The sequence below is a fragment of the Galleria mellonella genome, unplaced genomic scaffold (assembly GCF_026898425.1).
Source record: "Galleria mellonella isolate WM207_F2 unplaced genomic scaffold, CSIRO_AGI_GalMel_v1 utg28, whole genome shotgun sequence".
Lineage (NCBI taxonomy): Eukaryota > Metazoa > Arthropoda > Insecta > Lepidoptera > Pyralidae > Galleria > Galleria mellonella.
This window is the reverse complement of record NW_026442064.1, coordinates 4,920,844-4,935,899: the sequence shown is the minus strand read 5'-3', so window position 1 is coordinate 4,935,899 and position 15,056 is coordinate 4,920,844. Positions and strand designations below refer to the sequence as shown.

The 15,056-nt window shown below is 31.8% G+C and overlaps 1 protein-coding gene across 2 annotated transcripts in view; it reads left to right on the top strand.

Annotated features, from left to right (window-relative positions):
• Window positions 1-15,056, top strand: part of LOC113519768 (calcium-binding mitochondrial carrier protein SCaMC-2) — a 62,846-nt gene that overhangs the window by 5,629 nt on the left and 42,161 nt on the right. The window contains exons 2-5 of one of the 2 annotated variants that reach the window (XM_052895409.1): window positions 3,843-3,969; window positions 5,827-5,914; window positions 11,153-11,179; window positions 12,556-12,667. In XM_052895409.1, coding sequence (XP_052751369.1) covers window positions 3,843-3,969; window positions 5,827-5,914; window positions 11,153-11,179; window positions 12,556-12,667 — 354 coding nt within the window. The remainder of the gene's footprint in view (window positions 1-3,842; window positions 3,970-5,826; window positions 5,915-11,152; window positions 11,180-12,555; window positions 12,668-15,056) is intronic. The other variant, XM_026904965.3, reaches the window with a different exon arrangement.

Sequence of the window (15,056 nt, the reverse complement as noted above, 5' to 3'; positions counted from 1 at the left end):
ATTTAGTTTAGTGGAATCATTATGTTTTGTTTTATTCGACTGGCATTCATGTTGATATCTCACTTTTTACTGATAATAAAATTTTAACTAGACGATGTTTGTACATAGGGGATATTTAAGAAAAAAATATACGAGGTGCCTTAATAAGAGTAATAGAAATCGTAATAATAATTTTTATAATATCCATCTGTATGTTCCAGTAAGACGCAAAAACTACGCCACAAATTTGAATGTGGTTTGCACAGTTGTATTACTGAATGTGTAACTTGTATGATTTATGTTGATACATCATGTAGACGTGATTCTTTATTGTTGCTTTCCTACTTCCAAAATACACATATATGAGTTTTATTATTTTGTATAAAATATTTTAAAAAAATCAACGATCTTAGTTTTGCAGTGATATAGACAAGTGTAGGCGATCAAATAGTTTCAATCCATTCCAATCCAATTACATTTATTGTGATTTAATTATTGAAAATATATATTTGCCAACATAAAAAGTAGCCTATACCTCTCAGAGATAATATACCTTTCTAAAAGTGAAAGATTTTTCAATATTGGATCAGTAGTATCGGAGATTACCGCGAACATCCAAACTCATAAACTTTACGTTTTTCTGATATTAGTACAGATTGCCAAAACTTGGCACCATCGGTAGTGCAGGCACTACTAAATTTCATACTTAACCGTACATTTGTACGTTTAAAAGCGCTCTTACCAACATTTGGCAATGACTTTTTTAGTTTATTAGTATCCGTTAAAGATGGATGATAAAAAGAATCCTGCAGTGAACCAATTTTTACCCATTGAAGATAGATTATGAAAGTATACTATACAATGATATAATATTAATAATAATAAGTTTATTTTCTCTTCACAATTCATCACAGTGAAATACATTGAGACATTCTTATAATCGAATTATAAATATAATTGTGAGACAATAAAGCAATGACTAAAATATATTTTTTTTATACAACTTAAAATGGCAAACAATCTGCCGGCCCACCTTGTGGTAAGTGGTAATCGTTGCCTATAGACATAAGCAGTACCATGGACATAACAGAGTATACTGTTTCGCCCGTGATACCCCCCATGCGTTGCCATTCTTGAGGATTCAGGTATTATTTCTCCGTACCCAGTAAATTCACGCCCTATCCCATCCTTCAAACTGAAACACAGCCATGCAAACAACACAACTGCTTTACGGTTGAAACACGAATGGGACAGAGCTATCCAAGCAATCGACTTTTGTATAGTCTCCCTTTGGTAAAATATACGAAACTAGCGCCCCGGCTTCATACGGTTAGCCCATATTACTCACTGCTTTCTATAAGTCAGTGAATGTTAGTTATGTTGGTTGACAATATATATTTTTTGAGTTAATACATTATAAACAATAAATTAAAGATACGTCATGCATAAAAAACCATCTCAATTGTGACAAAATCAATTATTTTGTTCTAAAATTTTATCTAAATTTTGTCTAAACTACCAATCACTATTTTGTAATTATACATACATACATATATAAGGACCAATCTGTAAGTCGGTCCTTATATACGTATGTATAATCCTCCTAAAATAATGTTTCTGTTATTAATTTTGTTTGTACGTACTTTACACATAATTTGTTATTACACATTTCAGTATTTTATTTATTTGAATTTATGTAGTGCTCTCTCTCTTTAACAAATTGGTACACTGAAAATCAGCGTCATGTTCAAAACAATATGGCATATACCTGAGTGACAACATTTTAGTGCTTTTCTTTTTATTTTATTGTTAAATATTTTTGTAATTAAGTGTTTAATTAAGCACTAAATACATATTTCTTTTTTTTTTTTTCTTAGTATATCCTTTCAGATAAAAACAGAAATCGATTTACAACGAACAAAATTATTAGGAAATAGACACAAAAAAAAAAACAATCAAATTTAGAATTTCCTACTTTTTGAAATCAGTTGAAAAATCTTTCCTCTTCTCTTTAATAAAATTACTTTAAATAAATAAATATACACAATAGTGCACTTGATTCGTCGTTAGAGTTGTACAGTATGCGAGATAATAGAAAAAGTAAGGCTTCACTTATGTGATAGCATGGTCAAGGCCACAGAGGCATTATGTATATGTACTGAATAATATCTTATTGGTTAAGGCTGAAGTAAAAGTTGCAACGGCCATGGTTATCATTGTAGGTTTTTTTTATTAACATTCAAAGTGTATGTTCGTATTTCATTTTTGAGTAGACGTTTCTTGCAATGGCCTTGAAAATATTATCCTGTACAAATTGATTACGCTAACAATCATAAAAGGACTTTAAACAGCAGACACAGCTAAACTTATATCGTGAACTGCTTAATAACGGTCCTAATTTTTTTACTACACCGCATTTTATGGACACTGCAAACTAAACAAGAACATGGCCCGACTAGGCTCATGCCCAAAAAGTGCAAAATTCGTCACAGGTAGGAGGAAACGCTGCAGCACTTTATTTGTGGCTGTATCCCACTCATACATAAACGGTATATCTCCTTTGGAAAATACACTTTGCAGACTGAAGAGATAAAAAAACACCGCTACTAAAAACATCTTAAAATTCCTATCACTGATAGGAATAGCGAAGTATAAAAAAGGGCGAACACAAAAGATCAAGGAAAGGTCACAGTGTCTCAGGTTTTTTTTTTCTGGCTGAAAAAGCACACCACCATCACACACCATATTCTAAACATCATAATTGGAATCATAACTTTAATAACTTTGATTATAGTGTGCTTTATATGTGTATATGAGTTTTCATAGCATATTAATCGCTTCAACGCTCCTTAATTTCGTCTGAGCTGTTTACTGCCTCCCTGTGAATCTTAAGCGTTCACAAAGAGGCGTTATGCCCCATTTTGAGAAACATTGCCCTAAAGTAACCTCTGGCAAACATAACTCACACAGTCGCACACATTATTAATATGAATTTTAAAAGTCTCTTAATAATATCTTATTTTCGACTAACTTCAAAATGAAGCAGGTTCTTGATTCGGTCGTATTTTTATTTTTTTTATTTTTGTTACCTTATTTTGTGCTTTCACATAAATATTATTTCAGATTGGTTCAAAAGAAACATTATCAAAATTGATTAAGTACTTTAATTTTTAAATCAAAATAACTGGTTTTGACATATTTGAAATCAGTATTTTTTTTGTGGAGCAAAATTTTTAATTACCTTCCATTCTTCCCCCTTATAGTTTAGTAGCACAAAGAGATTTTAGACAGGTCAGACACTTTGACTAAATTTATTCCAAAATATTATATTAAATTTTTCTCTCTTTTTGTATAAAAATTCATATGTTTCACCATTATTGTGGAACGGAAGTTGCGAAACGTGTCGTGTAGGGTCTTTGAAATTTTATTCTCAGAAAGTAGTCTCAGACAGGCAGATTTATTTTTGAGCTTGCATTTAAATTATGTCGTGAATTAAATACAAGCTCAAAAATAAATTTGCGTCACTTTGTACGCGTGGGCTTTGGAAGTAGGTAACCACTTCTAGATGGTGTATTAAGATAAAGTGCACATTGTTTTTTTTTTTAGACTTAACTTAGTCCTTTAGGAACACAACTGTAGAAACAGCATTCAATTTGGTGTAGTAGTTTTTGCATGGTATCGGAACAAACATAGAAAGGCAATTATCGATTTTTTTATAAATAAGACTAATAAAAACTATAGCAATTGTTTCTATTGCTCCTATTAAGACCGGTCATATATTTTTTTTATTAATATCTCTTGTATACAGACATCGTCCAGTTACAATTATTATATCAGTAAGATGCAAATGGTAAATATTCCAGAAATTCTTGGCGAAATCCGGTGGGAAAGATGCCGGTGACATCACATTATCCGAGTTTATACATTACGTGCGGGAACACGAGAAGAATCTCAGACTGCAGTTTTCGCATTTGGACAAGAACAAAGATGGTGAGTGCATTCCCCAAATCCATCATTACCAACGCAACTTCAAAATCATGTTTGAATTTAAAACCAAATGTATATTGTCACTCGCTTCCTTCTTTGGAGGGCACGTAGAGTCGTCACCTGGTAAGCCACAAAGACTTTCATATATAACGAAGGTGACCTAGGAACTCTTGACTTCAGAAGACAATATCCTCAAATGAATAGTAGTAGTAGTCACAACCTAAGAGTCTTTTGATTTGTACTCTGAAAGGTACATGAAGAGTAGTCACGACTTAAGAGCTCGTTGGTTTGTGCTTTAGAAGATTGATCAAAGCCTAAGAGTTTTTTGCTTTGTGCTCTAAAAGGTGCATGAAGAGTATTCACAATCTTGGAGTCCTTTGCTTTATGCTCCGAAAAATGTGTAAAGAGTAATTAAAACCTAAGAGTTCTATGTGCTCTAAAAGGTACGTGAAGAGTAATCAAAATCTAAGAGTCCTTTGCTTTGTGCTCTAAAAAGTATGTGAAGAGTAGTCACAACCTAAAAGTTCTTTGATTTATGCTCTGAAAGGTACGTGAGAAATATTCACAGCCAATGAGTCCTTTGCTTTTTGCTCTGAAAGGTGCGTGAAGAGTAGTAACAACTTAAGTATATCTTTTATTTTGTCTTGAAAGGTGCGTGAACAATAGTCACAGCCTAAGAATCCTATACTTTGTGCATTGAGAAGTATGTGAAGAGTAGTCACGACTTAAAGAGTCCTTTGCTTTATATTCTGAAAGGTACTCTTAAATATAGGTAGAGCAGTTGTTTGGAAAACCACGTCAAACACTTTTGTAAATACCGAAATTACATCTTCACGAAGCAGTTATAATATTATCACAACAATCCATTAACATTCCAATGCTGGATATAAAACTGTAGGACAGTATGTGACCCAGTAAATTGAATGCACGATGCGTTTTCTGAGTTGGTATATTTTTAACACACCATCGACAAAACGAGGAAAAAAAATTCGACAGCAGCGGAAAAAATAGAGTCGTACCAAAACACAAGGCATAGAGTCCAAAAAATATATGAACAAAAATATATAAAAATTATGAGCAAACTTCTCTCTCCATTAGGCAAAAATATTAGACCATTACCAAGGTGACTAGAATATATTACACTCAAAATAAAACCATATATTATGAGGTTTTATTCCGAGTTTTGCTTCTTTTGCGCTGGTTTATTACAGGATCCCGTAGTTGTATTTTATGACGTTAATCCAGTATATTGTATGGTTTATCAGTTACCAAATTTATCGATATTTACTGTTCACACGTAATTGAGTTATAACTAACATAAATTCATGTTGCTTTTTGATGGAATTCCATTATATTAATCACATAATATGAATACTTATTATTCAAAAATTTTAAAAATACATTTACTTTGTTCCATTGTATTTATTAAAAATGTATTTATTATACACTTCACTGTCTTCGTAACGTTATTCTCAGGGGCATTTATAAAAATTATAACAATTGATGCTTGACATATAGATATTTATTTAAATTTTAAATATCGCTTTTATACACACATATTTTAAATACATCATCAGGACTTAACGCGATTTTTTTACGTAACGTTGTGCAATCCACGTGTTTTGACGTGTCGGTAATAAAGAAGCAGCTATGGAGGTACTATTTACTTGCAAAAATAATTTTTATCGCGTTTAGTCCCGATAGTGTATTTAAAATGAATCTCTTATGATATCTCCGTTTGACTTCCACAAATTCTGAATCCATAGAGGAACATGCAAAACATTTTAACATTCACATATCTTTATAAGTTTTCATTGTCTTACAATATAATTATTGTTTCTTTTAAAATGTCTATTACAGGAAAAGTTGATCTGGAAGAACTTATATCGGCGTTTGCCGATTTGGGCATTGCGATCGGAAGGAACGAGGCGACTAATTTATTAAAAAGGTATTCGTCATTAATTATTACCTACTATTTTACTGCTGAAGCGAATGAAAAAAATATTGGCTATGGCATTGGCAATAGAGCAAATTTTGAAAAGCGAATTGGTTTTTTTTCTTATTATTTTTTTGTTGTGTTTCTATCATGCATTATGTTGTTATTTGTCTCTGACTCCCCTGGGTTCCCATTGATACATTATAATCTTAATTATTCCTTTGATAACATAGATTAAGGTTAGTACCTGTGGTTCACATTTGATAAGCTAGCAATCAATCAAGTGAACTGCGCTGGTGTCTTTTGCTTATTTATCGCATATTGATAAAGGCGTTTTACTATGCTTTAAAATTTGCAGACATTTCTATATCTTATCGCAATGATATATTCTACTTTTAAGTTTGTTCTTGAACGGTTTATTTATTGTCAATACGCGGATTTTTCCGTACAAATTCACAGTTCTTGAAACTCTTACTTATATCTGTTTCATAAAGTCTATTCGGTCGCTCAACTCTTAGTAATATAATTTTGACTACTTGATTTACTTATTATTGCTTATTGCTTGAAGTAAACCCAATAATTACGTTATGGTCAGACGAACGAAGTCGTGGGCATAGCTGGTAGTTAATATGTACTTACAATTTAATCCCCGCCATACCTTTAAATGGGTCCAAAATATCGAGAACAACGCTGCTAATCGAAATAAAAACTATATCTGAAAGTTAGAGCAAACAATACACATTTACTAAATTTCATTAAAATTGGTCGAGCGAACAACGCTCAACGAACAGTGTGACACGAGGATTTTATATATTGAGGTATTTACTTAGATGTAAGGAATAAATTAATTGTGCAATCATGTGTAACAATCGATTAACATTTAACTTTTAACACTTTTTTGTTATAGTACAAGGTATTATTGTTAAGTTTAAAGATTTTTAAATTGTCTTCTACAAATAATGCGTTTTAAGTTCCAAAAATGCAATCTGTTTATTGACCCGTATGCCTGATTATGCTTTAAAAGATATATACATATAAACTGACATCATCTTACTAATAAAATTGTAGGTAGGATATATCTGTACATGGGAGATATTAAGGAAAAATTCTTACTATTTTGGCATCTGGTCTTATTAACACCGATAAATAACAAAACAGTCTGTCTGTTTGTTTTGGCAGCATGCAAAAACTACTGCACCAAAATGAATGTGCTTTTCATATTTATATTCTTGAAGATTTACCTTAAACATTGGCGTATGTTTCATCTTGATACATTATCTAGAAATGATCTATTTAATTGGTTCTCTTCTGATATCCAGACGTAACAGATAGTGGCCAAAAAATAATAATAAATTGTATTAATGTTATAACTAAAGATTTAATATACTCGAAATATGCAAAACGATATTCTCAATCTAATGTTCTAAATATAAAGGTAACTGTACCTCTCCGCTTAGCATTTAATGGTAGGTATTTAAATTTAACTAAAGACATATAAGGACGATGGAATGTGACTTGTTAAGTCGCCGGCGAAAGTCAGTAAGAATTTTATTCAAAATTGGTTAAAACGCGACATAGATACTATACGTTGTGTTAATTGTAAATTATTTGAACAACTGTTTTCTTATTATCAATTTAATATATACGGATATAGTTTCGTTATTGTAAAATCCGTTATCATTGCATTAAAACCTAATTGATTCCGTGGCAAAGTAATTACTTTGAATTTTAAATTTATTGAGAAATGTAAATGTTTTAAATTGAGAATTTTAAATGTTTATGAATCCGGGATATATAGAAATCTCGGAATTGCAGAATATTTTCTTATAGATTTATAAGGGGAAATAATAAAACTAAAAAATGGAATATAATGTTCCATTAATGTTTAAATTATTGCATATTTTGACAATTATTTATTTATTAATAAATTTTAGTTTGTATAATTAGTAATAATAGGAAAAAACTAATGATGTAAATATGCACCATCTCGTTTGAGTAGGATAAGTGTAGATTTTTTGAGTGTGTAGTAAAGAGAAATATAATTATTTTATTAAAGTCTATTGTGTCTATTATATCTAATGTGTATTGTTTACTTCAACTTGATGGAATAGTTTTTAATCAGATAAGAAAAAATAGGTCTGATAAAGCAAACAGCAATTGCTGTGTCAACCAGTAAATTATATTTCTTTTCATTAGAGGAATAGCTTTGGTCAAGAGCCATAGTAAAGGGCTGCGTCTCGAGTTTTACTTGTCTCCCATTTGTGTGTTGTTTCGTTGACTTAATCGCATTTCATGGCATTTTGCATCATTTTGGATGATGATAGTCCCTCATTACAAGACCATCTCTATAAGGCCCTTACAAATAAAAAAAAGCAACTCCAGGGAATTTAGATAACATATTGTCTAGCGATTGGATAGACATCTTCTAAGTAAGGTTTTTTTTTTTATAAACTATAATGGAATAACCTCACTTGCTCTATCGATAATTCCTGGCGGGGCATCAGTGTAGAATGATAGATGAGAATGAATTAAGGTCAGTTGGCGTATTGTGATGAATAATTAAGAATCAATCACGATGGTTTTCAGGTAGAGCCACGTGGAGATCGACTTGACAGAGTATAGCTAGCAATGATGTCAATAGGAAATCTATTATTAACAATCTCTTCTCCCTCCTAAGTAAGGGAATATCTATGAAATCCCATAACATTACTTTTTAGAACTGCCTACTAACAAATTCCTTTAAGAGAAATTAGGTATATATAAAAATCTCGAGTCATGGTGTTTGTAGTCGCACTCCTCCGAAATGGCTCTACCGATTTTTATAAAAAAAAAATATGTATATTTGGTAGGTATGAGAATAAGTTGTAAAGTTTCACATGCCGCTATATGATCAAGATTCCCATATCCTTAATTTTTATGACAGATCCGCGTTTGCCGTGTTTGTTAGTTCTTTATAAATATTAACATTCTATTATTTGACGCAACAGTCAATGTTCTGTCGAAATTCAGCACAGTAACATACTACAGTGTTGAATTTTTATTTATATACTTTATCAAAATGATATATTCATTTCTCTATTTTATGTGTATATTCATTCATTTTAAAATGTTGCGATTACTTGCTCTTTCAGTCACTATTGTTATTTATTGTTTTACTTAAAACATGATCTTCACTTCATTCATGTCTTTATTTTTCGAATTGGTCGATATTTTGTAAAAAAAAAAAAAACTAATCGAACACGTTTGAAGAGACTGTTCTCACGTTGTTGACATCGATCAATTTCCTCCACAGCGGCAAATACCATCATTAATTATGAGGTCACATCTTCACTTATCGGAATGATATCGTTTCAGTATAATGCTTCCAGACGAAACCAATCATTTATTTATTTATGTATAAGACAAAACATACATAAACACGTTCAAGGACAGTGTAATAGTTAAGGTTATTATTATTGTATTTTTTTTTAATGGATGATAATGGAATGGTAATGGAATGCCTGTGCTAACGGTATACGCTGGCGAGGCACCAGTAATAGATGAGAATGAAAAAAGCATGTCAGTTAGCCCATCGTGATGAATATATTTGGAATTCAGCACGATGGTTTCCAGAGGAGACCACGGGGAGGTTGACCTAGTTGGGTATATTGCTGGGAAGAGGGACCCTTAGCCTCCATTACTAGCAATCTCGTCCTCTCAATATTAACGATTCATATAAGATGCATATATCGATTATAAGTATGCGCTATGAATATCTATTCTAATATAATTAAACGCAAATGTTGCACCATTCTCTGGAACTACCAGTCGCGTTAGGAAAATTCTTTACATGCATTTTTAACTCCCGTGTGGTCCCGGCATAGAATGGGCCCTCCTTTTCTTTCCCGTGGGTGTCATAAGAGGTGCCTAAGAGAACTTATGGTGATATTATGAGAGGAATGGGCAGCAGCGTCTCTCTTAAAACATCTCCAAAGCCTAACTGTGGTTGCCAAACCGCCTGCAAAGCATGGTAACTACTGGCGAAACTCCCCTAAGGTGAGGCTTAGCAGTGGACAGTTAAAAGCTGATATGATGATGATGATAATGATTTGATAACTCTTTTCTGAAGGAAGTTTATAGGCTATTCAAAATCATGACATGGTCGCGGGCGAAGCCACGGGATAATGTTGTAAACAAAGCTACTTGCTCGAGCATGCGTATATGTTAAGTAAATAATGTAATAGACAGATTGTTTCATTTGCTCTTTTGATACAATTAATTGTTATATTAATATTTATGTATTTATTTATGTATGTACTTATTTATTTAATATATTTTGTATATGTTTATATTAGTCTAATTATATATTAAGTATTACATTTCAAATTTTTTCAATTCAATATTGCACCGCCTACTTATGTATTTCTCGATTAGCCCAATAGTTGACTGGTAGAGAACACCGTCCGGTGTTAAGTCTGCTATATGTACATAATTTCAATGTGCATTAAAGTTTAAATAAATAAAAAATAATACACTACCTACAAAACAAATTATTTAATTTTATAGTATATTAAATTTATTTATTTTTTATATAATATATTTTAATTTATTTATAGTGTTTAATTTTATTTTACGAATATACATAAATATGAGTATATACAGTAATTAGATTTATCAATTAATATAAATTAATTACTATAGATACTATATTTATGCTACTGGAAAAATAACAAATTAATATATTTTATTGCGTACATGAGACGAGAATACGACGTTCGGCATCTTGCTCTATCTCATGCGTGTATTAACGAAAACGTATTTACCGATAATCTTTTGCCTCTTTTCTAGAGGAATTGATTTGTTTGATACTCTATGGTTTTACATTTTTCATATTTTCCCCATATGAAATGATAATTTCATAGATATATATAGAGCTAACATTATTCTCAATGCATGTTCTAACACATGTGGTTGTTTAAATGTTATTTTCATATATAATTTAAAAAATAAACTAACAAATATAATACATATAATAGTGGCTTTGTCTGAGTGAATTAATCTGTTTATTTATAATCTATAAAGTTTTAAGAGAGAATTTACTCTATCTGTCTTTTAATTTATTATTTTTACTTTATTACTACTTACAATTTAATACAAATTCGTCTAGTCCTTTGAGCGTGTTTAACAAACGTAATCCTAAACTAATATTTGCAACGCAGCCTGCCTTACTGACAATATAGTATTTAAAGTGGTATCACTGCAATGTTTCAGAAAAGCAGTGTGGCCAAATTTCTGGTGGTAAGTCGAGAGAAGTCAGCTGTAACGGCATAATATATCAATCACATAGTAGCTGGCTTCGACGCTAATACATGAGCTAAGATTTGTACGTAGCAATGTGGAGCGATGATCGTATGCGAACATGTTTGTCACTGTATTTAACAAAACGATAAATACTATTGATTCTCGTTGTGTTGTTACCACACATTTAGCTTAGTTGTACATCATTAACAAGCCTTCATATACATGTCAGTTTATCCGTTGTAGATATATCGTTAAGGTAACACAAAGGATCTATGAAATGACGGTATAAGGCAGGGGGAAGCACAAAAGATCCCAATTGGTCGACGTGCAACAGCCTAGCTGACCCCATATGCGAATATAAGATAAGATCCGTTGTAGATACCTCTGTCCCAATATTGTTTCTGCTGCAAAGCATTCTGTTTGTAACGCTGTAAAATTTGAAAGGTGGAAAATGATTGTGAAATTACAAAGTATCAAGACATTCTGTGATTTGTTTTACCATTTTTGTCTGTAGGCGACGATTACCACTTGTCATTAGTAATGGATGATCATGAAATGGTAACCCCATCTGCGCTTTCAGTATACGCTGGCAGGGCACCAGTGAGGGATAGGTGAGGATGAAAACTAATAATCAGTTACCTCACAGTCATGGAATACATAAAAAAATTACCACGATTGTTTTCAGGCGTAACTGCGCGGAGATTGACTTGACAGGGTATATTGATAGCAATGGGGCCGCTAGTCCCCATTAATAACAATCCTTTTCCTCTGTTTATAATTACTCTTCTCCATCCAAATGTTGCCTGGAAGAGATCGCTCTTCACGATAAGGTCGCCCATTGTTTTTTTAGTTTAATCTCTTCTTGTAATTGTTTGTATTTATAATAAGTTTACAATTGTTATCTTATGGAGGAAACAATAAAGAACATCTACCTATCTGTCCCCTTACCACTTGTCATTAGGTAATTCATCGGCTTGTTTGCCATTGTAAATAGCAAAAAATTGGGCTTAAAATTAAAAACAAGAGGGACTGTCGAAATTTTGTACTTTTTTAATACGGCCAAGAGATGCCGTGTTAGAAAATTAAGATATTTTGGAATTTTTTTCAAATTTGATATAATACGAGTATTGTATTATATGTAAGTTGATTGTACTGACGTGCTTATGTTCGGCTTCATACAGACACCATGTATAAATTTTTCCATCAAAAACGATCATTGCTTACCTGTTTAATTAGCTATGTACAACGCATCATTGGCGAAAGTAGATTTCGTATTATAAATAATAAAAGAAACATCCATTTTGCGTGTGCTCTTCATACCTGTTTGTTGCGAAATCGTTTCGTCTCGCTCACACTTAGGAGTTTGTTCCCAGGATGGACCAAGATGGCAGTCTAAATATAAGCTACGACGAATGGCGGGACTACCTCTTGCTGGCGCCGGCGACCGACATCCATGCCCTCATACATTTCTGGAGACATTCTACGGTAAGTAACTTACTATTGTATGCTTATTTATAAAAAAAAAAATCGTATTTGAAATACGCCATCTGCGAGTAAAAAAATAATGGTTTCTTACTATATTACTTATAGAAACAGAAACTGCGTCCGCATATTTTAAACTATAAAAAACTTTATACCCTTATAAAACCTCGAAGGTCTTATAAACCTACTTTAATCGTCTGGGTAAAGAACGATCTGTTGTTCGGTATTTCCCGGGTCATAAAAACTTTCCGAGAGTGTAAAGACTATAAGATAAAAAAATATATTCAATTATAATTATCGATAAATTATTAATTTATTATTAGACAGACAGTATGTAATAAATTGTTAAAATTTATTTAAACTTACATATTAAAGCAGAATTATTATTTACCAGAATAAAAAAACAATACTTAATAGGTTGGAAAATGATATTATTGTTGTACTATAAAATACTTTAGCAGCACCGGTATTAAATTGTTTCTTTAATTAAAAAACAAATTAAAATTTCCTAATAAATAAAACGATTTATAAAAACAAACTTACCTAATTGTCTGGAAATTTTGTCTATTGTTGAAAACACATTTATTATTATGAACACTATTAATGAATCATTAATTAGAATTGATTGACATTAGATTCTGAGGCACGTGTTTACACATGTCTCATTATATTTATTATATTAATGTAATTGCTTGTATGCAATTGCTTCACCCAATCATTGCGATAAGTAATCAAAGTTTTCCTACCTAATGGATCACAAAAGACTAAATACATCAAACGTTCAAAAGCTTAAGACGTCTAATTTAAATAAAACCTCTGGATGTGTTACGCAGCGCCATCTAGTCTCAAATTAAACAAGGGAACTACCATGGAATCAAATTCCGAATTTTCGGATTCATTTTCTTACACTTAATTTTCTTACAGTAAATGAAACGTAACATTTTTAAATGGTATGTAAGTATTATGTAATTTTAACATTAAATTCGTGTTTCGTTCGGCTCTGAAATTTCGGAAAACATTTCATTGTAGGCCCTCAGAGCTTGTACTACGGATAGTTGACAGTTTAATGGAAAGGCTTAATATTTTTTTGTAAATACATATTATATATAGAACATATCCACATATATCTAGTCATGTCTGTGTATTATATAGTTTGAATAGTTTTGTATGTTTGTTTTGTTACCTAAGCTACGAATGTTGTCTCTGATGTAGCAATTGTCCTTGAGCTGCGGCCGCTTTATCATTAGATGGTCATTATATAAACAAACTAAACAATAACAATTTTAAATGACAACGTTATCAATTAGCAAGTGATAAGTTTTAACAGTTCTGTACCGCAATTATATGCAATAATTGCCAAGTTCAAGACAAATAATAAAGTGGAATTATTTTTTACTAGCGATCCGACCCGGCTTCGCACGAGTAGACAGAATTTTCAAAAATCAATACACATAATAAAAAAAAAATCAGCAAATTCAACTGACTGGTTATTGTATAGCATTTTATGTGATTCTTTAAATTGAAATAACTTTTTTATTTATGAACCAGTTAAAGTAAAACAAAAACTAAATGTTAAGTGGAGCAAACCGCAACGCGTTAGTGAAAACCACATACAAATCGGTTAAACCGTTTCTGAGATTAGCGTGCACCAACGTACAGATAAACAGACAAAAATTTAAAAAAATCATCGTTTTGTATTCTATTGCGTTCATAAAGCCCTCTCTATAATAGTTTTTCTTATATATCTTCCATGTACAGATAGCGACCAATTACCATTTTATTATATGTATTGATTGATAGTGAAAGAGGTTTTTCAATTAGTCGATATTTTTGTGACTATGTTAAGCTATTCTGACTTCTCAATTTTGATAATTCATTTTGCAATGTATAAGCTTAATTCCTATGTGAATTAGACATTGGTAATATTGGTATCGCTCCAATATCTATATATTGGTTTTCTTTGGACGAATATTGGTGGCGAAAATAAAAGTCTTTTTTTATGGGTGAAAATAGTATGGTAACCTGCGCTAACGGTATACGCTAGCGGGGCACCAATGAGGCATGACTGATGAGGATGAAAGCAGGTCAGTTAGCCCATCCTGACGAATTCAACTAGAATTAGCCACGACGGTTTCCAGGGGGAACCACGTGGAGGTCGACCTGACAGGGTATATTGCTAGTAATGGGGCTATTTGATTCCATTACTAACAATCCCTTTCTCCCCCTTTAATATGGTTGAACACAACGATGGCTGATCCAGTTGTCATACTCGTGAACAGGTGCTTCTAGTCGAGATTAGTATCACTATCATAACTACAATCACAGTATGCTGTGATTCTTGTTTTTTAACAATATTAAAAAAATAAATTAGTGATAGTCTTTATTTTATCCA